General features: G+C 30.3%; 1 protein-coding gene across 5 annotated transcripts in view; it reads right to left on the reverse strand.

Annotated features, from left to right (window-relative positions):
* LOC148166295 (echinoderm microtubule-associated protein-like 2) overlaps positions 1-23,221 on the reverse strand; it is a 47,793-nt gene that overhangs the window by 13,622 nt on the left and 10,950 nt on the right. For 2 of the 5 annotated variants that reach the window (XM_088048940.1, XM_088048939.1), the window contains exons 1-3: positions 8,121-8,456; positions 1,979-2,486; positions 1,851-1,922 (exon numbers count right to left, since the gene is read on the reverse strand). In XM_088048940.1, coding sequence (XP_087905066.1) covers positions 1,851-1,922; positions 1,979-2,486; positions 8,121-8,238 — 698 coding nt within the window. In that variant the 5' untranslated portion in view covers positions 8,239-8,456. Of the gene's footprint in view, positions 1-1,850; positions 1,923-1,978; positions 2,487-2,538; positions 2,665-8,120; positions 8,457-23,221 lie in introns of those variants that run through there. The other 3 variants (XM_088048941.1, XM_088048943.1, XM_088048942.1) reach the window with 3 other exon arrangements.

Consider the following 23,221-nt stretch of genomic DNA (forward strand, 5'->3'; position numbering starts at 1 on the left):
TCTCTTTTGTCGTAAAATTTTGACATTTGACATAATTAACAAACAAATCACGACAATTAATGTCCAAAAGTTTCATTTCTATAGAGTATAAATTAGTAAAGTTACAAATTTTTATAAAAACTTTGAAAATTCTAGTTTCGCCTTCAAGATAAAAATTTCTAAAATTTGGCACTTGGCATAATTAACGAGCACAACAAGATAATTAATGTAATAAAATTTCATTTTTATAGAGTTAAAAATACTTGAATTACGAATTTTTATAAAAATTTTGAAAATTCCAGTTTCGTCTTAAAGACAAAAATTTCTGAAATTGGTATCTGTTGTCGAAGAATTTTGACACTTGGCATACTCAATAAGCAATTTAAGACCATTGACCATCCCAAATGCCATTTCTATAGAGTTAAAACTACCAGAGTTACAAATTTTCCAAATATTTTAAAAATTTAAGTTTCGTCTTCAAGATAAAAATTTCTAAAATTTGTGTCTTTTGTCGTAAAATTTGGACATTTGGCATAGTCAATAAACAATTCAAGAGTATTAGCCACCTCTAATTTCATTTCTATAGAGTTAAAATTACCAGAGTTACGAATTCTCCCAAAAATTTTGAAAATTCAAGTTTTGTCTCAAGGATAAAAATTTCGAATCTTTGAAACTTTGTAACATTTGGCATAATTAAGGAGCACATTAAGACAATTGATGTCCGAAAGTTTCAATTCGATCGAATTAAAATTACCAAAGTTACAAATTTTTACAAAAATTTTGAAAATTTCAGTTTTGTCTTAAAGATAAACATTTCTAAAATTTGTCTCTTTTGTCGTAAAATTTTGACATTTGACATAATTAATAAACAAATCACGACAATTAATGTCCAAAAGTTTCATTTTTATAGAGTATAAATTAGTGAAGTTACAAATTTTTATAAAAACTGAAAATTCTAGTTTCGCCTTAAAGATAAAAATTTCTAAAATTTGTATCTTTTGTCGTAGAATTTTGACATTTGAATTAATTGACAGGCACATCAAGACAATTAATGGTGGAAAATTTCACTTCTGTAGAGTTGAAATTAGCAAAGTTACAAATTTTTATAAAAATTTTGAAAATTCAAGGGTTGTCCAAAAAATAAAAATTTCCAAAAATCGTCTCTGTGGTCGTAGAATTGTGTAATTTGGATCAATTAATAAGTAAATCAAGACCTTTAACTGCCTCAAATTTCGTTTTTGTAGAGTTGAAATTTCCAAAGTTACGAATTTTTATAAAAAATCTAAAATTGCCCCTGAAAATGTTTGTTTCGTTGTAATAATAAATTTTTAAATAAAAGAGTCTAGAATCTCTAAATTTGCCCTAGATTCCTTAAATTCTCCCCAGATCCTTTAGATTTTTCCTTAAACTTCTTTCTAGATTCGTCTTGGATTTTATTTGATCTCTGAATTTTCCGAAAATTTTATTTAGAGTTTCGCAAGTTTCTATGAACCTTTTGATTCTCTTTTTGTGTTCAATCTTTTAATTGTTTAGTCCCTAGACTATCTGTAATTAAAATGACAAACATTTTTATTGTATTCTTCTGATCGTCTTTAATTTTCTTTGCCGTTTTTTTTGTTGTTTTGAAATAAAACTCATTACGATTTACGCAACAGTTTCACGCGATAATACCAGAAAAAGAACGATGATATAATATTTGCTTTTGTTACGCGAGACCTGTTAGCAAACCATTGAAAATCCTCCCACATTATAATAAAACACCTCATCCTCGCACTCCACTCATTTAAATAAACTCAATGGATCATTCAACCACCCACTGCCCATCATGCAACTGTTAAAAAACAAAAAAAAAAAAATAAAAAAAAACGTACCCATGCTTATAATTTGCTGCAGGAAAACTATTCCTTGTGTTATACAAATTTAAAAAAGACTTTGCCGAAAACCTAAAAAACAAACCAAAACAAACATAAAAAAAACCAACCCCTCACCCCCAACTCACTTAGAGTGCATCCCACTCGGAGAACTCGCATTTTGGTGGAAATCCCCCGTGGAACTCCACCTCTTGTGTAAACTACTGCCACCACCCCCATTAGCCACCGGACTCGGCGTGCTCTTCTTCGGCAAGGGCGTCGCTCTCGGCGACGGCGACGGCACCGGAGACACGCTACTCGAACTATGACTGTCGCTGTGAAGACTTCCCGTTGACTGATAATGGACGGCTCTTCTTTGTGGTAAATTCGAGCCACCGTAACTCCTCCGGTTCACGTCCAAAGAAGCTTTGGTGTACTGTGGCGACCGCAAACGGACGTTGTCTTTGATTCCGTTGCGAATAGGGGAGGACACCACCTGGTGGTTGAGTTTTGTACCTTCAAGTTGGCTGACTCGGCGGAGGGCTTCGGCGAGGGTGGCTTTCAGACACATGAGTTCGTCGGATTGCTCGAGGACTTTGCGTTCGAGGTCCGCGAGGCGGCCAGCGACCCCACGGCTTTCTGCCTCCAGCATTTCATCTGGAAAGAAACGAGGGGGTTAGATTGGTGCGGTGGGGGTAAAGGGACTTACTGTACACTTTGACAAGGTGCACGTTTTCTAGGGCCGATTTATAGAGGCTCATTGGGGAAAATGAGAAATGAGGTGGGAGCGTGTTAACTGCTTGAAAACAGGCATTTTGACTGATACGAAGTAATCATCAAAACGCTTGATATTATAAAGGTCGTGAACCAGATATTTGGTTCGAATATGAATACAATAAAAATTGTTTACTGGGGAAATGGTTTTCGCAATGCGCTCGCGGGGTGTATAGTTGGCTGCATACAGTTCAGACTGAGCCCGCGAAAAATAACCAAATGCCCAGAAAATCAACAATAAAATAAATAATAAAAAACTAACAGCATAAAAATGAATTTATAAAACCAAAGTTCAAGGGAAATTTGTTATTAAGACGAAAAAAAAATTGTAACTGGTAATTTCAACTCTATAAAAATGAAATGGTCTGGATGTGCTTGTTAATTATGCCAAATGTCAAAATTCCACGACAAAAGACAGAAATTTTGGAAATTTTTTTCCTTGATACAAAACTTAAATTTTCAAAATTTTTGGAAAAATTTGTAACTTTGGTAATTTCAACTCTATAGAAATGAAACTTAAATAAAAACTTAAAATAAAACTTAAATTTTCAAAATTTTTGTAAAAATTTGTACCTGCCGTAATTTTGACTCTATAAATGACACATTAGGACGTTAATTGTCTTAATGTACTCATTAATTATGCCAAATGTCAAAATTCTACGACAAAAGCAACAAATTTTATAAGTTTTTATCATTAAAATAAAACTTAAATTTTCAAAATTTTTGGAAAAATTCGCAACTCTGGTAATTTTAACTCTAGAACTGAAGTTTGCGGTAGCCAATGCTCTTGCTTATTGACTATGCTAAATGTCAAAATTCTACGACAAAGCGACAAAATTGACAAATGTCATATTTTGGGGGACAATGATGCCAACCTTGTCAACTTCAAATTACCAAATCTATTAAGATGGTGACCTTGAATAAAAAAATACTTGTCAAAGTGAACTTTTGACAGTAATAAGTGGATTTTAAAAAAGTGGTGTAAATTTTGAACATCATTTTATTGACATTTTGAAAAATTGAGTGTAGTCCATGCTTTACTGTCAATTTTACCTGCAAATGTTTATGAATACTGTCAAAAGTGACAATAATAATGAAATTCCGAAAGGATGCTTTACACTTTATGACAATCAAACAATCAAAATTTTTGTTAAAATTTGTAACTCTGATAATTTGAACTCTATAGAAATGAAACTTTCGGACATTCATTGTCTTAATGTGCTCGTTTATTATGCCAAATATCAAAATTTTAGGACAAAAGATACAAATATTAGAAATTTTTATCTTGAAGACGAAACTTGAATATTCAATTTTTTTATAAAAATTCGTAACTCTAATAATTTTAACTCTATAGAAATGAAATTTCTGGACATTAATTGCCTAGATGTGCTAGCTAATTATGCCAAATGTCAAAATTTTACGACAAAAGATACAAATTTTTATCTTGAAGACGAAACTAGAATTTTCAAAATTTTTGTAAAAATTTGTAACTCTGGTAATTTTACCTCTATAGAAATGAAACTTCCGGACAATAATTGTCCTAATGTGCTCGTTAATTATGCGAAATGTCAAAGCTCTATGACAAACGATACAAATATTAGAAATTTTTATCTTGAAGACGAAACTAGAATTTTTAAAATTTTTGTAAAACTTTGTAACTCTGGTAATTTTAACTCTACTGAAATGAAATTCTGGGATTTTCATTGTTTTAATGTGCTTGTTAATTATCAAATGTCAAAATTTTACAACAAACGCTACAAATATTAGAAATTTTCATCTTGAAGACGAAACTACAATTTTTAAAATTTTTGTAAAACTTTGTAACTCTGGTAATTTTTACTCTACTGAAATGAAATTCTAGGATATTCATTGTTTTAATGTGCTTGTTAATTATGCCAAATGTCAAAATTTTACGACAAAAGATACAAATTTTAGAAATTTTCATCTTGAAGACGAAACTAGAATTTTCAAAATTTTTGTAAAAATTTGTAACTCTGGTAATTTTAACTCTATAGAAATGAAACTTTCCTACATTCATTGTCTTAATGTGCTTGTTAATTATGTGAAATGTCAAAGCTCTATGACAAACGATACAAATATTAGAAATTTTTATCTTGAATACGAAACTTGAATATTCAAATTTTTTATAAAAATTCGTAATTCTGATAAATTTAACTCTTTAGAAATGAAATTGCAGGACATTAATTGCCTAGATGGGCTTGTTAATTATGCCAAATTTTAAAATTTTACGACTAAAGATACAAAATTTAGAAATTTTTATCTTTAAGACGAAACTAGAATTTTCCAAATTTTTGTAAAACTTTGTAACTCTAGTAATTTTAACTCTACAGAAATGAATTTTTAGGATATTTATTGTTTTGAAGTGCTTGTTAATTATGCCAAATATCAAAATTTTACGACAAAAGATACAAATATTAGAAATTTTTATCTTGAAGACTAAACTTGAATATTCAATTTTTTTATAAAAATTCGTAACTCTAATAATTTTAACTCTATAAATGAAATTTCAGGATATTAATTGCCTAGATGTGCTAGCTAATTATGCCAAATGTCAAAATTTTACGACAAAAGATACACATTTTAGAAATTTTTATCTTGAAGACGAAACTAGAATTTTCAAAATTTTTGTAAAAATTTGTAACTTGGGTAATTTTACCTCTATCGAAATGAAATTTTCGGACATTAACTGCCCTAATGTGCGTTTAATATGCCAAATGTCAAAATTCTACGAGAAAAGATCCAAATTTTAGAAATTTTTATCTTGAAGACGAAACTAGAATTTTAAAAATTTTTGTAAAAATTTGTGACTAATAATTTTAACTCTACTGAAATGAAATTCTAGGATATTCATTGTTTTAATGTGCTTGTTAATTATGCCAAATGTCAAAATTTTACGACAAAAGATACACATTTTAGAAATTTTCATCTTGAAGACGAAACTAGAATTTTCCAAATTTTTGTAAAACTTTGTAACTCTAGTAATTTTAACTCTACAGAAATGAATTTTTAGGATATTTATTGTTTTGATGTGCTCGTTAATTATGACAAATGTCAAAATTTCACGACAAAAGATACAAATTTTTATCTTGAAGACAAAACTAGAATTTTCAAAATTTTTGTAAAAATTTGTAACTTTGGTAATTTTACCTCTATAGAAATGAAACTCTCGGACATTAATTGCCTTAATGTGCTCCTTCAATATGCCAAATGTCAAAATTTTACGACAAAAGATATACATTTTAGAAATTTTTATCTTGAAGACGCAACTTGAATTTTCAATTTTTTTATAAAAAATCGTAACCCTGGTAATTTTAACTCTATATAAATGAAGCCTCAGGGCATGAATTGCCTAGATGTGCTTGTTAAATATGCCAAATGTCAAAATTTTACGACAAAAAATGAAATACTTACAAATTTTTATTTTTTAAGACGAAACTAAAATTTTCAAAATTTTTGTAAAAATTCGAAACTCTGGTCATTTCAACTCTATCGAAATGAAACTTTCGGACATTTGTCTTAATGTGCTCATTAACTACGCCAAATGTCGAAATTCTACCACAAAAGGTACAAATTTTAGAAATTTTTATCATTAAAAAAAAATTGTCGTCTTTGTAAAAGTTTGTAACTCTGGAAATGAAACTTTAAGGCTTTAATTTTCTTAATGTGTTTGTTACTTGGGCCAAATGTCAAAACTCGACGACAAAAGACACCAATTTTAGAAATTTTTATCCTCGAGAAAAAACTTAAATTTCCAAAATTTTTGGAAAAATTCGTAACTCTGGTAATCTTAACTCGATAGAAATGAAATTTGAGATGGTCAACGGTCTTGAATTGCTTACTGACTAGCCAAATGCCAAAATTCTACTATAAAAGATAAAAATTTTAGAAATTTTTATTTTTAAGACGAAACGAAAATTTTCAAAATTTTTATAAAAATTTGCAACTTCAGTAATTTCAACTCTATGGAAATGCAACTTTAGGACATTCCTTGCCTTACTGTGCTCGTTAATTATACCAAATGTCAAAATTCTTCGACAAAAGAAACAAATTTAAGTAAATTTTTATATTTGACACAAAACTTAAATTTTCAAAATTTTTGTAAAAATTTGTAACTCTGGTAATTTCAATTCTATAAATGACACTTTCGGATATAAATTGTCTTACTGTGCTTGTTAATTACGCCAAATTTCGAAATTTTACGACAAAAGACACAAATTTTAGAAATTTTTTATCTCTAATACGAAACTTCAATTTTAAAGTTTTTGTAAAAATTCGTAACTTGGGTAATTTCAAATCTATCGAAATAAAACTTTCAGAAGTTAATTGTCTTAATGTGGTCGTTAATTGTGCCAAATGTCAAAATTCTACCACAAAAGGTACAAATTTTAGAAATTGTTATCTCAAAAAACTTTGGGACATTAATTGTCTTGATGTGCTTCTTAATTACGCCAAATGTCACAATTCCACGACAAAAGATACGAATTTACAAATTTTTATTATTAGGATAAAACTAGAATTTCACAAATTTTTATAAAAATTTGTTGAAGGAAAATCAACCATCTTTTAGGGCCTCAAACGACCTTAATCCTTTCTGACACTCGTCGCTGTATTCACCCCTTTACAGGGCCGAGTCCCGACATGCCACACTGGGGGCCCCCTTTTTCAATTATTCAAAGAAAGATCAATACCACGTCAAGTTTGCAGACCTGGCAAACGTCTAATTAAACTCAATAGAAAACTGAAAGTAAATTACAGTGCATAGAATGACATGCGGCGTATTTCCTCGTATGTAATTACAACTTTACAATTTCATGTTGTAAATACACGTTGTCTACAACTTTTCAGTGCTACCAACCCACTTCGAACTTCAAAGCCTCCCAATAACAATTTTATCTTTTTCAGTCATAACAAACGTGTTGTTAGTGCAGTAAACAGCAAGTTAACAGCTGCAAGCAAAATATTTAGTTACAAAGTTTACGCTCATCATCACTTCCAGGCAGTTCTCTTTATTGTTTAATGTTTATCCTATTAGGGCAATCATACGGCCGTAAATAGCAGCTAATATAATGTAGAAGCGGGGCGTGAATGACAATCATGCTAATGACATCACTCTATAAAAATTTCATTATGTAATTAAAAGTGCGACATTACAGTCGCGCGCAAAAAAATCCGACGCCAATGCGAGCGTGTGATTGGTCGTTTGTCCACAACATAACCTACAAACGTCAAAATTTCGAATGAAATCTTAATTGTGTGATGCCCCGATTTCGATAAACACACAATAGAAGTTTTTCTGCGGCTTGAATTCGCGAGAAATCAACGGAAATACCAGTTCAGCTGGAAACCGTGCGACTGCAAATGCTATTTTATGTAAACTAGTACTGTAATAAGAGAAAAAATCGTGACAGTTAAGATTTGATATTGCCGGTTAACAGTTAGATGTTAATCTGCATATCGAGGCATTTATTGCCGTTTGAAGAGAAACTCTGCACTTACGCCAGGCAGTGTAAGCATCGTTAAAATTGGGACTTTCCACGATATCCGGGATGCTCCGGTGCCCGGAAATGTCCTCAGATTTGGACAAATCGTCGATGCTCCAGTCTCCATCAGTCATTGTCCGGTTTTTGTGTTCATTTTGTTGCACCGCTCGACCGCGCGGGTTTTTTATTAATTAATTGTTGCACCGAGAGATTTGTACTTGCAGATTTGCACAATTGGTGTAATTAATTAAACGTTTTACCGGTTTCTGCACCTTTCACGTTCAATTCTACAACAATTAAACACGACGTTGGGAACGGCGTCCGCACATGTAAACACGACGAATTGATCCGAAGCTCTGCCGGTTTCGGCGCCGGTTTAATGAGATGAAAATCAATAAGAGCATATAGTTGGGTTTTCTGATGAGCGAGCGCTTTTCTTTTTGGATTTGGAGCGTCCTTCACGTCGATGTAATTCATAATTTGAAAGATACAGTTGGAACCCCAAAACTAGTCAATTTACTAGTCTAAATATAAAGTTTTGTGGAAAAATTGCCATCGTCCTAATCCTAGAGATATTTTTTTTTAGATTTTTTCCCCGTGCAGCTACAATTTTGTAATTTAGTGTGTCAAGTGCAGAGATCGCAACTAGTAAATCCTGAAAATTTCAACTTTTTTTCTCGAAAAATGTTCAATTTACCGGACTAAATAGACAGTTTTGAGAAAAATTGCGATTTTCTCCTTAATAATTTTTTTTTTCAAATTCTTCCCTGTAAAGCTACAATTTTGTCATTTGATGTGTCAAAAGCAAAGATTGCAACTAGTAATTCCTAAAAATTTAGACTTTTTTACTTAAAAAACGTTGGATTTACCGGACTAAATAAAAATTTTTGGAAAAATTGGTATTTTCTCCCTGAAGCTGTATTTTTTTTATTTCTTTATCTGTGCAGCTAGAAATTTGAAATTTGGGGTAATTAATGCAAGCATTGAAACTAGTAAATCCTAAAAATTTCGTCTTTTTTTACCCAAAAAATGCCCAATTTACAGGACTAAATCGAAAGTTTTGAGAAAAATTGCTATTTTCTCCCTAATGCTGAAATTTTTAATTTTTTTCCCTGAGCAGCTAGATATTTGAAATTTAGTGTGTCTAATGGAGAGATCGCAACTAGTAAATCCTGAAAATTTCGACTTTTTTTCTCGAAAAGTGTTCAATTTACCGGACTAAATTGACAGTTTTGAGAAAAATTGCGATTTTCTCCTTAATAAATTTTTTTTTTCAAATTCTTCCCTGTAAAGCTACAATTTTGTAATTTGATGTGTCAAATGCAAAGATTGCAACTAGTAATTCCTAAAAATTTAGACTTTTTTCTTAAAAAACGTTGGATTTACCGGACTAAATAAAAATTTTTTGGAAAAATTGGTGTTTTCTCCCTGAAGCTGATTTTTTTTATTTCTTTATCTGTGCAGCTAGAAATTTGAAATTTGGGGTAATTAATGCAAGCATTGAAACTAGTAAATCCTAAAAATTTCGTCTTTTTTTACCCAAAAAATGCCCAATTTACAGGACTAAATCGAAAGTTTTGAGAAAAATTGCTATTTTCTCCCTAATGCTGAAATTTTTAATTTTTTTCCCTTAGCAGCTAGATATTTGAAATTTAGTGTGTCTAATGGAGAGATCGCAACTAGTAAATCCTGAAAATTTCGACTTTTTTTCTCGAAAAGTGTTCAATTTACCGGACTAAATTGACAGTTTTGAGAAAAATTGCGATTTTCTCCTTAATAAATTTTTTTTTTCAAATTCTTCCCTGTAAAGCTACAATTTTGTAATTTGATGTGTCAAATGCAAAGATTGCAACTAGTAATTCCTAAAAATTTAGACTTTTTTCTTAAAAAACGTTGGATTTACCGGACTAAATAAAAATTTTTTGGAAAAATTGGTGTTTTCTCCCTGAAGCTGTATTTTTTTTTATTTCTTTATCTGTGCAGCTAGAAATTTGAAATTTGGGGTAATTAATGCAAGCATTGAAACTAGTAAATCCTAAAAATTTCGTCTTTTTTTACCCAAAAAATGCCCAATTTACAGGACTAAATCGAAAGTTTTGAGAAAAATTGCTATTTTCTCCCTAATGCTGAAATTTTTAATTTTTTTCCCTGAGCAGCTAGATATTTGAAATTTAGTGTGTCTAATGGAGAGATCGCAACTAGTAAATCCTGAAAATTTCGACTTTTTTCCTCGAAAAATGTCCAATTTACCGGACTAAATAGACAGTTTTGAGAAAAATTGCAATTTTCTCCTTAATAATTTTTTTTTTCAAATTCTTCCCTGTAAAGCTACAATTTTGTAATTTGATGTATCAAATGCAAAGATTGCAACTAGTAATTCCTAAAAATTAAGACTTTTTTACTTAAAAAACGTTGGATTTACCGGACTAAATAAAATTTTTTGGAAAAATTGGTATTTTCTCCCTGAAGCTGTATTTTTTTTTATTTCTTTATCTGTGCAGCTAGAAATTTGAAATTTGGGGTAATTAATGCAAGCATTGAAACTAGTAAATCCTAAAAATTTCGTCTTTTTTTACCCAAAAAATGCCCAATTTGCAGGACTAAATCGAAAGTTTTGAGAAAAATTGCTATTTTCTCCCTAATGCTGAAATTTTTAATTTTTTTCCCTGAGCAGCTAGATATTTGAAATTTAGTGTGTCTAATGGAGAGATCGCAACTAGTAAATCCTGAAAATTTCGACTTTTTTTCTCGAAAAGTGTTCAATTTACCGGACTAAATTGACAGTTTTGAGAAAAATTGCGATTTTCTCCTTAATAAATTTTTTTTTTCAAATTCTTCCCTGTAAAGCTACAATTTTGTAATTTGATGTGTCAAATGCAAAGATTGCAACTAGTAATTCCTAAAAATTTAGACTTTTTTCTTAAAAAACGTTGGATTTACCGGACTAAATAAAAATTTTTTGGAAAAATTGGTGTTTTCTCCCTGAAGCTGTATTTTTTTTTATTTCTTTATCTGTGCAGCTAGAAATTTGAAATTTGGGGTAATTAATGCAAGCATTGAAACTAGTAAATCCTAAAAATTTCGTCTTTTTTTACCCAAAAAATGCCCAATTTACAGGACTAAATCGAAAGTTTTGAGAAAAATTGCTATTTTCTCCCTAATGCTGAAATTTTTAATTTTTTTCCCTTAGCAGCTAGATATTTGAAATTTAGTGTGTCTAATGGAGAGATCGCAACTAGTAAATCCTGAAAATTTCGACTTTTTTTCTCGAAAAGTGTTCAATTTACCGGACTAAATTGACAGTTTTGAGAAAAATTGCGATTTTCTCCTTAATAAATTTTTTTTTTCAAATTCTTCCCTGTAAAGCTACAATTTTGTAATTTGATGTGTCAAATGCAAAGATTGCAACTAGTAATTCCTAAAAATTTAGACTTTTTTCTTAAAAAACGTTGGATTTACCGGACTAAATAAAAATTTTTTGGAAAAATTGGTGTTTTCTCCCTGAAGCTGTATTTTTTTTTATTTCTTTATCTGTGCAGCTAGAAATTTGAAATTTGGGGTAATTAATGCAAGCATTGAAACTAGTAAATCCTAAAAATTTCGTCTTTTTTTACCCAAAAAATGCCCAATTTACAGGACTAAATCGAAAGTTTTGAGAAAAATTGCTATTTTCTCCCTAATGCTGAAATTTTTAATTTTTTTCCCTGAGCAGCTAGATATTTGAAATTTAGTGTGTCTAATGGAGAGATCGCAACTAGTAAATCCTGAAAATTTCGACTTTTTTTCTCGAAAAGTGTTCAATTTACCGGACTAAATTGACAGTTTTGAGAAAAATTGCGATTTTCTCCTTAATAAATTTTTTTTTTCAAATTCTTCCCTGTAAAGCTACAATTTTGTCATTTGATGTGTCAAAAGCAAAGATTGCAACTAGTAATTCCTAAAAATTTAGACTTTTTTACTTAAAAAACGTTGGATTTACCGGACTAAATAAAAATTTTTGGAAAAATTGGTATTTTCTCCCTGAAGCTGTATTTTTTTTATTTCTTTATCTGTGCAGCTAGAAATTTGAAATTTGGGGTAATTAATGCAAGCATTGAAACTAGTAAATCCTAAAAATTTCGTCTTTTTTTACCCAAAAAATGCCCAATTTACAGGACTAAATCGAAAGTTTTGAGAAAAATTGCTATTTTCTCCCTAATGCTGAAATTTTTAATTTTTTTCCCTGAGCAGCTAGATATTTGAAATTTAGTGTGTCTAATGGAGAGATCGCAACTAGTAAATCCTGAAAATTTCGACTTTTTTTCTCGAAAAGTGTTCAATTTACCGGACTAAATTGACAGTTTCGAGAAAAATTGCGATTTTCTCCTTAATAAATTTTTTTTTTCAAATTCTTCCCTGTAAAGCTACAATTTTGTAATTTGATGTGTCAAATGCAAAGATTGCAACTAGTAATTCCTAAAAATTTAGACTTTTTTCTTAAAAAACGTTGGATTTACCGGACTAAATAAAAATTTTTGGAAAAATTGGTATTTTCTCCCTGAAGCTGTATTTTTTTTATTTCTTTATCTATGCAGCTAGAAATTTGAAATTTGGGGTAATTAATGCAAGCATTGAAACTAGTAAATCCTAAAAATTTCGTCTTTTTTTACCCAAAAAATGCCCAATTTACAGGACTAAATCGAAAGTTTTGAGAAAAATTGCTATTTTCTCCCTAATGCTGAAATTTTTAATTTTTTTCCCTGAGCAGCTAGATATTTGAAATTTAGTGTGTCTAATGGAGAGATCGCAACTAGTAAATCCTGAAAATTTCGACTTTTTTCCTCGAAAAATGTCCAATTTACCGGACTAAATAGACAGTTTTGAGAAAAATTGCAATTTTCTCCTTAATAATTCTTTTTTTCAAATTCTTCCCTGTAAAGCTACAATTTTGTAATTTGATGTATCAAATGCAAAGATTGCAACTAGTAATTCCTAAAAATTAAGACTTTTTTTACTTAAAAAACGTTGGATTTACCGGACTAAATAAAAATTTTTTGGAAAAATTGGTATTTTCTCCCTGATGCTGTAATTTTTTTTATTTCTTTATATGTGCAGCTAGAAATTTGAAATTTGGGGTAATTAATGCAAGCATTGAAACTAGTAAATCCTAAAAATTTCGTCTTTTTTTACCCAAAAAATGCCCAATTTACAGGACTAAATCGAAAGTTTTGAGAAAAATTGCTATTTTCTCCCTAATGCTGAAATTTTTAATTTTTTTCCCTGAGCAGCTAGATATTTGAAATTTAGTGTGTCTAATGGAGAGATCGCAACTAGTAAATCCTGAAAATTTCGACTTTTTTCCTCGAAAAATGTCCAATTTACCGGACTAAATAGACAGTTTTGAGAAAAATTGCAATTTTCTCCTTAATAATTTTTTTTTTCAAATTCTTCCCTGTAAAGCTACAATTTTGTAATTTGATGTATCAAATGCAAAGATTGCAACTAGTAATTCCTAAAAATTAAGACTTTTTTACTTAAAAAACGTTGGATTTACCGGACTAAATAAAAATTTTTGGAAAAATTGGTATTTTCTCCCTGAAGCTGTATTTTTTTTTATTTCTTTATCTGTGCAGCTAGAAATTTGAAATTTGGGGTAATTAATGCAAGCATTGAAACTAGTAAATCCTAAAAATTTCGTCTTTTTTTACCCAAAAAATGCCCAATTTGCAGGACTAAATCGAAAGTTTTGAGAAAAATTGCTATTTTCTCCCTAATGCTGAAATTTTTAATTTTTTTCCCTGAGCAGCTAGATATTTGAAATTTAGTGTGTCTAATGGAGAGATCGCAACTAGTAAATCCTGAAAAATTCGACTTTTTTCCTCGAAAAATGTCCAATTTACCGGACTAAATTGACAGTTTTGAGAAAAATTGCGATTTTCTCCTTAATAATTTTTTTTTTCAAATTCTTCCCTGTAAAGCTACAATTTTGTAATTTGATGTGTCAAATGCAAAGATTGCAACTAGTAATTCCTAAAAATTTAGACTTTTTTCTTAAAAAACGTTGGATTTACCGGACTAAATAAAAATTTTTTGGAAAAATTGGTATTTTCTCCCTGATGCTGGATTTTTTTTTATTTCTTTATCTGTGCATCTAGAAATTTGAAATTTGGGGTAATTAATGCAAGCATTGAAACTAGTAAATCCTAAAAATTTCGTCTTTTTTTACCCAAAAAATGCCCAATTTACAGGACTAAATCGAAAGTTTTGAGAAAAATTGCTATTTTCTCCCTAATGCTGAAATTTTTAATTTTTTTCCCTGAGCAGCTAGATATTTGAAATTTAGTGTGTCTAATGGAGAGATCGAAACTAGTTAATCCTGAACATTTTAACTTTTTCACCCAAAAAATGTCTAATTTACAAGACTAAATGGATAGTTTTGAGAAAAATTCCTATTCTCTTCCTAATACTGGAATATTTTTTTTATTTTCTCCCTGTCCAACTAGAAATTTGAAATTTAGTGTGTCTAATACAGAGATTACAACCAGTATATCCTGAAAATTTCGACTTTTTTACCTAAAAAATGTCCAAATTACAGGACTAAATAGAAAGTTTAGGAAAAAATTGCTATTCTCTCCCTGAAGCTGGAATATTTTTTTTTACTTTTTGTCCCTGTGCACCCAGATATTTGAAATTTAGTGTGTCTAATGCAGAGATCACAACTAGTAAATCTTAAAAATTAAGACTTTTTTTACTCACAAAACGTCGAATTTACCGGACTAAATAAAAAGTTTTTGGAAAAATTGGTATTTATTCCCTGATGCTAAAATAATTTTTTATTTCTTTATCTGTGCAGCTAGAAATTTGAAATTTAGTGTGATTAATGCAAACATCAAAACGAGTAAATCCTGAAAATTTCGTCTTTTTTACCAAAAAAATGTCCAATTTACAGGACTAAATCGAAAGTTTTGAGAAAAATTGCTATTTTCTCTCTAAAGCTGGAATTTTTTCTTTTTTAACTTTCTCCCTGTGCAGCTAGAAATTTGAAATTTAGTGTGTCTAATGGAGAGATCACAATTAGTAAATCCCGAAAATTTAGACCTCTTTACCCAAAAAATGTCTAATTTACAGGACTAAATGGACAGTTTTGAGAAAAATTCCTATTCTCTCCCAAAATACTGGAATATTTCTTTTTATTTTTTCCCTGCCTGTGCAGCTAGAAATTTGAAATTTAGTGTGTCTAATGTCACAACTAGTCAATCCTGAAAATTTTACCCAAAAAATGTCCAAATTACAGGACTAAATTAAAAGTTTTGGGAAAAATTGGTATTTTCTCCCTATTGCTGGAATATATTTTTTTTATTTCTTTCCCTGTGCAGCTACAAATTTGAAATTTAGTGTGTTTAATGTAAACATCGAAAATAGTAAATCCTGAAAATTTCGCCTTTTTTACCCAAAAAATGTCCAATTTATAGGACTAAATCGAAAGTTTTGAGAAAAATTGCTATTTTCTCCCAAATGCTGAAACTTTTTATATTTTTAATTTTTTTCCTTTGTAGCGATATTTGAAATTTAGTGTGTCTAATGCAGAGATCACAACTAGTAAATCTTGAAAATTTCGACTTTTTTATCCAAAAAATTTCCAAATTACAGAACTAAATAAAAAGTTTTGGAAAAAATTGCTATTTTCTCCCTGATGCTGAAATATTTTTTTTATTTTTCTCCCTGTGCAGCTAGAAATTTGAAATTTGAAATTTGGTGTAGCTAATGCAAAGATCTAAAGCAGTAAATTCTCCAAATTTCGACTTTTTTGTCCGAAAAATGTCCAATTTACAGGATTAAATAGAAAGTTTTGGAAAAAAATGATATTCTCTCCCCGATTCTGAAAAATTGTTTTTCTTAATTTTTTGCCTGTGCAGCTAGAAATTTGAAATTTAGTGTGTCTAATGCAGAGATCGCAACTAGTAAATCCCGAAAATTTCAACGTTTTTACCCAAAAAATGTCCAAATTACAGGGCTAAATTAAAAGTTATGGGAAAAATTGGTATTTTCTCCCTGTTGCTGGAATATATTTTTTTTATTTCTTTCCCTGTGCAGCTACAAATTTGAAATTTAGTGTGTTTAATGTAAACATCGAAAATAGTAAATCCTGAAAATTTCGCCTTTTTTACCCAAAAAATGTCCAATTTATAGGACTAAATCGAAAGATTTGAGAAAAATTGCTATTTTCTCCCAAATGCTGAAACTTTTTATATTTTTAATTTTTTTCCTTTGTAGCTAGATATTTGAAATTTAGTGTGTCTAATGCAGAGATCACAACTAGTAAATCTTGAAAATTTCGACTTTTTTATCCAAAAAATGTCCAAATTACAGAACTAAATAAAAAGTTTTGGAAAAAATTGCTATTTTCTCCCTGATGCTGAAATATTTTTTTTATTTTTCTCACTGTGCAGCTAGAAATTTGAAATTTAGTGTGTTCAATGCAGAGATTACAACTAGTAAATCTTGAAAATTTAGACTTTTTTACCCAAAAAATATCGAATTTACCGGACTAAATAAAAAGTTTTTGGAGAAATTGGTATTTTCTCCTTGATGCTAAAATATATTTTTTTTATTTCTTTATATGTGCAGCTAGAAATTTGAAATTTGGTGTGTTTAATGCAGAGATTACAACTAGTCAATCCTGAAAATTTCGACTTTTTTATCCAAAAAATGTCCAAATTACAGAACTAAATAAAAAGTTTTGGAAAACATTGCGATTCTCTCCCTGATGCTGAAATATTTTTTTTATTTTTCTCACTGTGCAGCTAGAAATTTGAAATTTAGTGTGCTCAATGCAGAGATTACAACTAGTAAATCTTGAAAATTTAGACTTTTTTACCCAAAAAACGTCGAATTTACCGGCCTAAATAAAAAATTTTGAAAAAAATTGTATTTTCTCCTTGAAGCTAGGATATATTTTTTTCAATTTGCAGCTAGAAATTTGAAATTTAGTGTGATTAATGCAAACATCGAAACTGGTAAATCCTGAAAATTTTGTCTTTTTTACAGAATTAAATCGAAAGTTTTGAGAAAAATTACTATTTTCTCCATAATGCTGAAATTGTTAATTTTTTTATTTTTTTTTTCGTGCAGCTTGATATTTGAAATTTAGTGTGTTTAATGCAACGATCACAAGTAAATCTTGAAAGTTTAGCTACTCAAAAAACGTCGAATTTACCGGACTAAATAAAAAGTTTTTGGAAAAATTGGCATTCTCTCCCTGATGCTGGAATAATTTTTTTTTATTTCTCTCCCTGTGCAGCTAAAATTTGAAATTTCGTGTTATTAATGCTAACATCGAAACAAGTAAATCCTGAAAATATCATCTTTTTCACCCGAAAAATGTCAGAACTAAATCGAAACTCTTGAGAAAAATTCTTCTTTTCTCCTTAATGCTAGAATTTTTTATTTTTTAATTTTCTCCCTATGCAGCTAGAAATTTGAAATTTGGTGTGGCTAATGCAAAGACCTAAAGCAGTAAATTCTCCAAATTTCGACTTTCTTGTCCGAAAAATGTCCAATTTACAGGACTAAATAGAAAGTTTTGTAAAAAAATGTTTTTCTCTTCCCGATTCTGAAAAATTGTTTTTATTAATTTTTGCCTGTGCACCTAGAAATTTGAAATTTAGTGTGTCTAATGCAGAGATCGCAACTAGTAAATCCCGAAAATTTCAACGTTTTTACCCAAAAATTGTCCAATTTACAGGACTAAATAGAAAGTTGCGAGAACAATTTTTTTCTTAGTTTGGGAAAAAAATTGCATTTCTGTTAAATTTCACGCCATCACATAAAAAATAAACTTTATCAGAGCCTCCGGTGTTGGCGGAGCCTGCAATGCAGCGTTCACGTTTTGGGTCTGCGGAAGGCCGAGCTATCAGCCGTGAATCCGGTAACTGAAAAAACCAATTGTTCAACGCTTGCATCGATCAAAAATGTAGTCTAGTGTGCAGTGCAAGGCCGCTGGAAAAGTCGATTGACCCGATCTGGTTCAAGAAAATACAGTGTGGTGTGCTAATGAAGGACATCCGCAAGAGCGAGAGTAATTAATTTTAATATCGCAGGGAGAAATAAGTGGCGATGCCAATGTGAAAATTAAATCGATGAAAGTAAAAAGGTTGATAGGATCGATAAATTGTAGGTGTGCAGGAATAAAAGTGCTTAGATGGAATTGAAAGTCGCTGCTTTACATTATTCCGTTTTTGCAGGCTTGGAGAAAATAATTGGATTAGATTAGCTGCGGCCTTCATTCTCGCGAAAGAAAATTTGAGAAAAATTTGCAAATATAGACAATCTAAGAAAACGTCTAAAAAGCAACAAGAATTAAGGATCTAAGAATAGTTAAATCGAATCTAAAGAGAATCCAGAAGAAATTAGAAAAACTTGAAAAGCAATTAAAAAAAAAATGAAAAGATTATAAATTTTGATCTGCGACTTTTAAGCTCTGTAAGAAACGCGCACTCGACGTGAATCCGCCAGATTTAGATTCTCATATCTCTGTCAATAGATAAATGTATTAATAAATCTGTCAGTAATCGTTTACTCCATGAGGGGCCTCAGTACTCAGCACGAACTTGAGCCAAGGTCGGATTATGTAGATTTGCTTATCCGTTTTCTTTATCTTTCTTTTTACCACTGATTAAGTACAAAATCTGTCGACACTATCTCAGATAATATCGATAAAACGGCGCCCAGTAGGCCACGCATGATTCGTACGTCTGTTATCTGTGACATTAGTGCCAGGGCTACCAACACATTTCAATCAGCGAAGGCCGCAAATTTTATGTAGAATGACGAATGACGCTGCAGCTAGTCGTAGTAAAATTAGCATAAAAATAGTTATTCTATTAATTTTATTATTCTTAGAACAACATGGTATCAATAAACCACAATTCAATAATTAAATCATTTTCACTCTAGCCAAACAATGCTGACAACTTTAAAAAGGTCGAGTTGAGTACTGGGTCATGACCATTTCAGCCATAAAAGGACAAAATCCGTCGAAATTTCACCGATTGAAATCGTAAAGTGGTGGGTATATCGCGAAAGCCCTTTCACAATTTCTTTCGTTTTGGCTTCACAGTCGAAAAAATCCGAGGATTGTGGCGAAATTGGGTTAAGTAAAGTGTGGAATTAGATTTGAGGTTTGATAACATGAAAGGTCAATTTAGAGCTGTGTCGGAGAGATTAGACGACAAGAAAGTGTGTTTTAGCAAGATCATGTTATGTTATTAGTTATTATACTGCCATCTGCCAGAATAAATATTTAAATTTTTTGTTCTGAAAAAATTAGTTAGGGGTTATAACTCTGGTAATTTTAACGCCACAGAAATGAATTCTGGGGAGGTTAGTAATTTATACCTGATTACTAATTGTGCCAAATTTCAAGATTATAAACCAGAAGCAACTAATTTTAGATTTTTTATACCTATAGGTGTTGTAGAAGAGCCAAAATTTCTCAAAAATTTTTATTGAGGGTTGTAATTCTGGTAACTTTAACCCCACAGTTATCAAAATTGGAAAAATTAGTTACTTTAAGTTCCTCATTAACTGAGTCAAATTGCAAAATTTTCGGACAAACAGAACAAATTTTATAATTTTTATTCTAAAGATCAGCCGAAATTTTCCAAAAATTATTCTTAAGGCTTGTAACTCTGGTAATTTTAAGGCTACATTAATAAAATTTGGGCACATTACTAATTTAGACTTGCTTCCTGCTTGAGCCAAATTGCAAAATTATAGTGCAGAAGGGACAAATTTTAGAAATTTTTATTCTTTAGATGAGCCAAAAACTGCGTAAATTTTTTATCAAGGGTTGTAATTCTGGTAATTTTAACGCCACTGTAATTAAAATTTGAGGGGTTAATTTTTTGGGGCTCTTTACTAACTGGATTAAATTGCAAAATTTTAGATCAAACGAGATAAGTTTTGGAATTTTTATTCTGAAGATAAGCCCAAATTTCCCAATTTTTTTTCTTAAGGGTTGTAATTCTTGTAATTTTAACCCCACAGCAATCAAAATTGGGAAGATTTGTCATTTGGAGCTCCTTATTACCTGAGTTAAATTGCAAAATTTTTGGTCAAACAGGACAAATTTTATAATTTTTATTCTAAAGATCAGCCGAAATTTTCCAAAAATTATTCTTAAGGCTCTTTACTCTGGTAATTTTAAGGCTATATTAATAAAATTTAGGCAGATTACTAATTTAGACTTGCTTCCTGGTTGAGCCAAATTGCAAAATTATAGTGCAGAAGGAACAGATTTTAGAAATTTTTATTCGTTAGATGAGCCAAAAACTGCGTAAATTTTTTATCAAGGGTTGTAATTCTGGTAATTTTAACCCCACAGTTATCAAAATTGGGAAAATAAGTTACTTTAAGTTCCTCTTTAACTGAGTCAAATTGCAAAATTTTCGGACAAACAGGACAAATTTTATAATTTTTATTCAAAAGATCAGCCGAAATTTTCCAAAAATTATTCTAAAGGCTTGTAACTCTGGTAATTTTAAGGCTACATTAATAAAATTTGGGCAGATTACTAATTTAGACTTGCTTCCTGGTTGAGCCAAATTGCAAAATTATAATGCAGAAGGAACAGATTTTAGAAATTGTTATTCTTTAGATGAGCCAAAAACTGCGTAAATTTTTTATCAAGGGTTGTAATTCTGGTAATTTTAACGCCACTGCAATCAAAATTTGAGGGGTTAATTATTTGGGGCTCTTTACTAACTGGGTTAAATTGCAAAATTTTAGATCAAACGAAATAAATTTTGGAATTTTTATTCTAAAGATAAGCCCAAATTTCCCAAATTTTTTTCTTAAGAGTTGTAACCCCACAGCAATCAAAATTGGGAAGATTTGTCATTTGGAGCTCCTTATAACCTGAGTTAAATTGCAAAATTTTCGGTCAAACAGGACAAATTTTGGAATTTTTATTCTAAAGATCAGCCGAAATTTTCCAAAAATTTTTCTTAAGGTTTGTATCTCTAGTAATTTTAAGGCTACATTAATCAAATTTGGGCAGGTTACTAACTTAGATTTGCTTACTAGTTGGGCCAAATTTCAAAATTATAGAGCTGAAGGGACAGATTTTAAAAAAATTTCATCTTTAGATTAGCCAAAAACTGTAAATTTTTTCTTGTAATTTGATTGTAATTCTGGAAATTTTAACGAAATTGCAATCAAAATTGGGAAGATTACTTATTTGGAACTTCTTATTCTCGGTGTTCAATTTAGAAAATTTTAGGTCAAATGAGAATTTCTTATTCTGAAGATAAACCAAAATTTCCCAAATTTTTTTATTAAGGGTTGTAATTCTGGTAATTTTAACCCCACAGCAATCAAAATTGGGAAGATTAGTTATTTGTAGCTGTTATTTTGAAATTTTTATTCGAAAGATCAGCCAAAATTTTCCAAAAATTTTTCTTAAGGCTTGTAACTCTGTTAATTTTTGAGCTACATTAATCAAATTTGAGCAGGTTACTAACTTGGACTGACTTGTTTACTAGTAGGGCCAAATCTCAAAATTATGGAGCAAAAAGAACAGATTTTAGAATTTGTATTCGTTAAATGAGCCAAAAACTGTGAATTTTTTATCAAGGGTTGTAATTCTGGTAATTTTAGCGCCACAGGAATCAACATTCGGAAAATTAATTATTTGGGGCTCCATATTAACTGAGATAAATTGCAAAATTTTCGGTCAAACGAGATAAATTTTGGAATTTTTTATTCTGCAGATAAGCCGAAATTTCCGAAAGATTTTTATGAAGGCTTGTAACTTTGGGAATTTTAATGCTGCCGTAATCAAAATTGGGAAGATTAATAACCTAAACTTGCTTACTAATTGTGCCAAATTTTAAAATTATAGAGCAAAAGCGACAGATTTTATTATTATTTTTTTCTTTAGATGAGTCAAAAACTACGTAAAATTTGTATTAAAGGTTATAAATCTGGTAATTTTAACGCCACTGCAATCAAAATTTAGGAAAATAATTATTTGGAGCTCATTATTAACTGTTAAATTACAAAATTTTAGGTCAAACAAGAGAAATTTTGTAATTTTTATTCTGAAAATAAGCCGAAATTTTCTAAAAATGTTTCTTAAGGCTTGTAACTTTGGTAATTTTAACGCTACAGTAATCAAATTTGGGGAGGTTACTAACTAAGACTTGCTTACTATTTGTGCCAAATTTCAAAATTTTAGAGCAAAAGCGACTTGATTTTGATAAACCAAAAATCCCATTTTTTATACAAAGGGTTTTAATTCAGGTAATTTTAACGCCAAACCAACGAAACTTGAGGAAACTACAAATCAACATTTGTTAATTAACTGTGCTAAATCGCAACATTCTAGCCCAGAAGAGTCAAAATTTTAACATTTTTATTTTGATGCTGAACCAAAAACTTCCAAAAAAATATGTTAAATGCTCTAACTCCACTAGTTTTAAAGCCACAGCAATGAAATTTGGGAACGTTACCACTTTAGGCTTCGTTACCAACTATGCCAAATTACAAAATTATAGAGCAAAAGGGACAAATTATAAAAAAAATTCTGGCAATGAACAAAAAATTACTTATTTCTTTAGACGCTTCTACAGTAAACATCTATTGTCGACGCTTTTTATTCTTCAAACTCGCATTTCTTACATCACCTTCGTCAAACCCGTATTTGTCTAGAAAATTAATGAGCAAACATTTCTTAATGTGACCTTTACTCGACAACTGTTTGAATTAGCAACAATGCACGTCGAAATCTATTATGTACACCTGCGTCGCAAAAAAGTGCCCACAAATCGATAACTCCAATAAAAAAAAGCCCATTCTCCTAAGAAATGTCAACGAATTTCGGTTTTTTTTCTAACTTTCCAAATGCAGTTATGTCATAACTCAATTAGCGTCCAAACAAAACGAGCTGCGACCCACGTAAACAGGATTTTCATGCAACATGCTAACCTTGGTGAAGCATCTTCTATAAAAAATTTACAGGTAGATGCGAATAAATTTGCATGGATTCGCCAAAAATGATGCGGATACCTACGTGGAATCTGCGCATAAATTTCTAGTACGTTGCTATCTAATTAATTGGTTTTTCACTTGATTGAA

The sequence above is a fragment of the Gnatocerus cornutus genome, unplaced genomic scaffold, assembly GCF_029298725.1.
Source record: "Gnatocerus cornutus isolate USDA-ARS CGAHR unplaced genomic scaffold, icGnaCorn1.1 ctg00000023.1, whole genome shotgun sequence".
NCBI lineage: Eukaryota > Metazoa > Arthropoda > Insecta > Coleoptera > Tenebrionidae > Gnatocerus > Gnatocerus cornutus.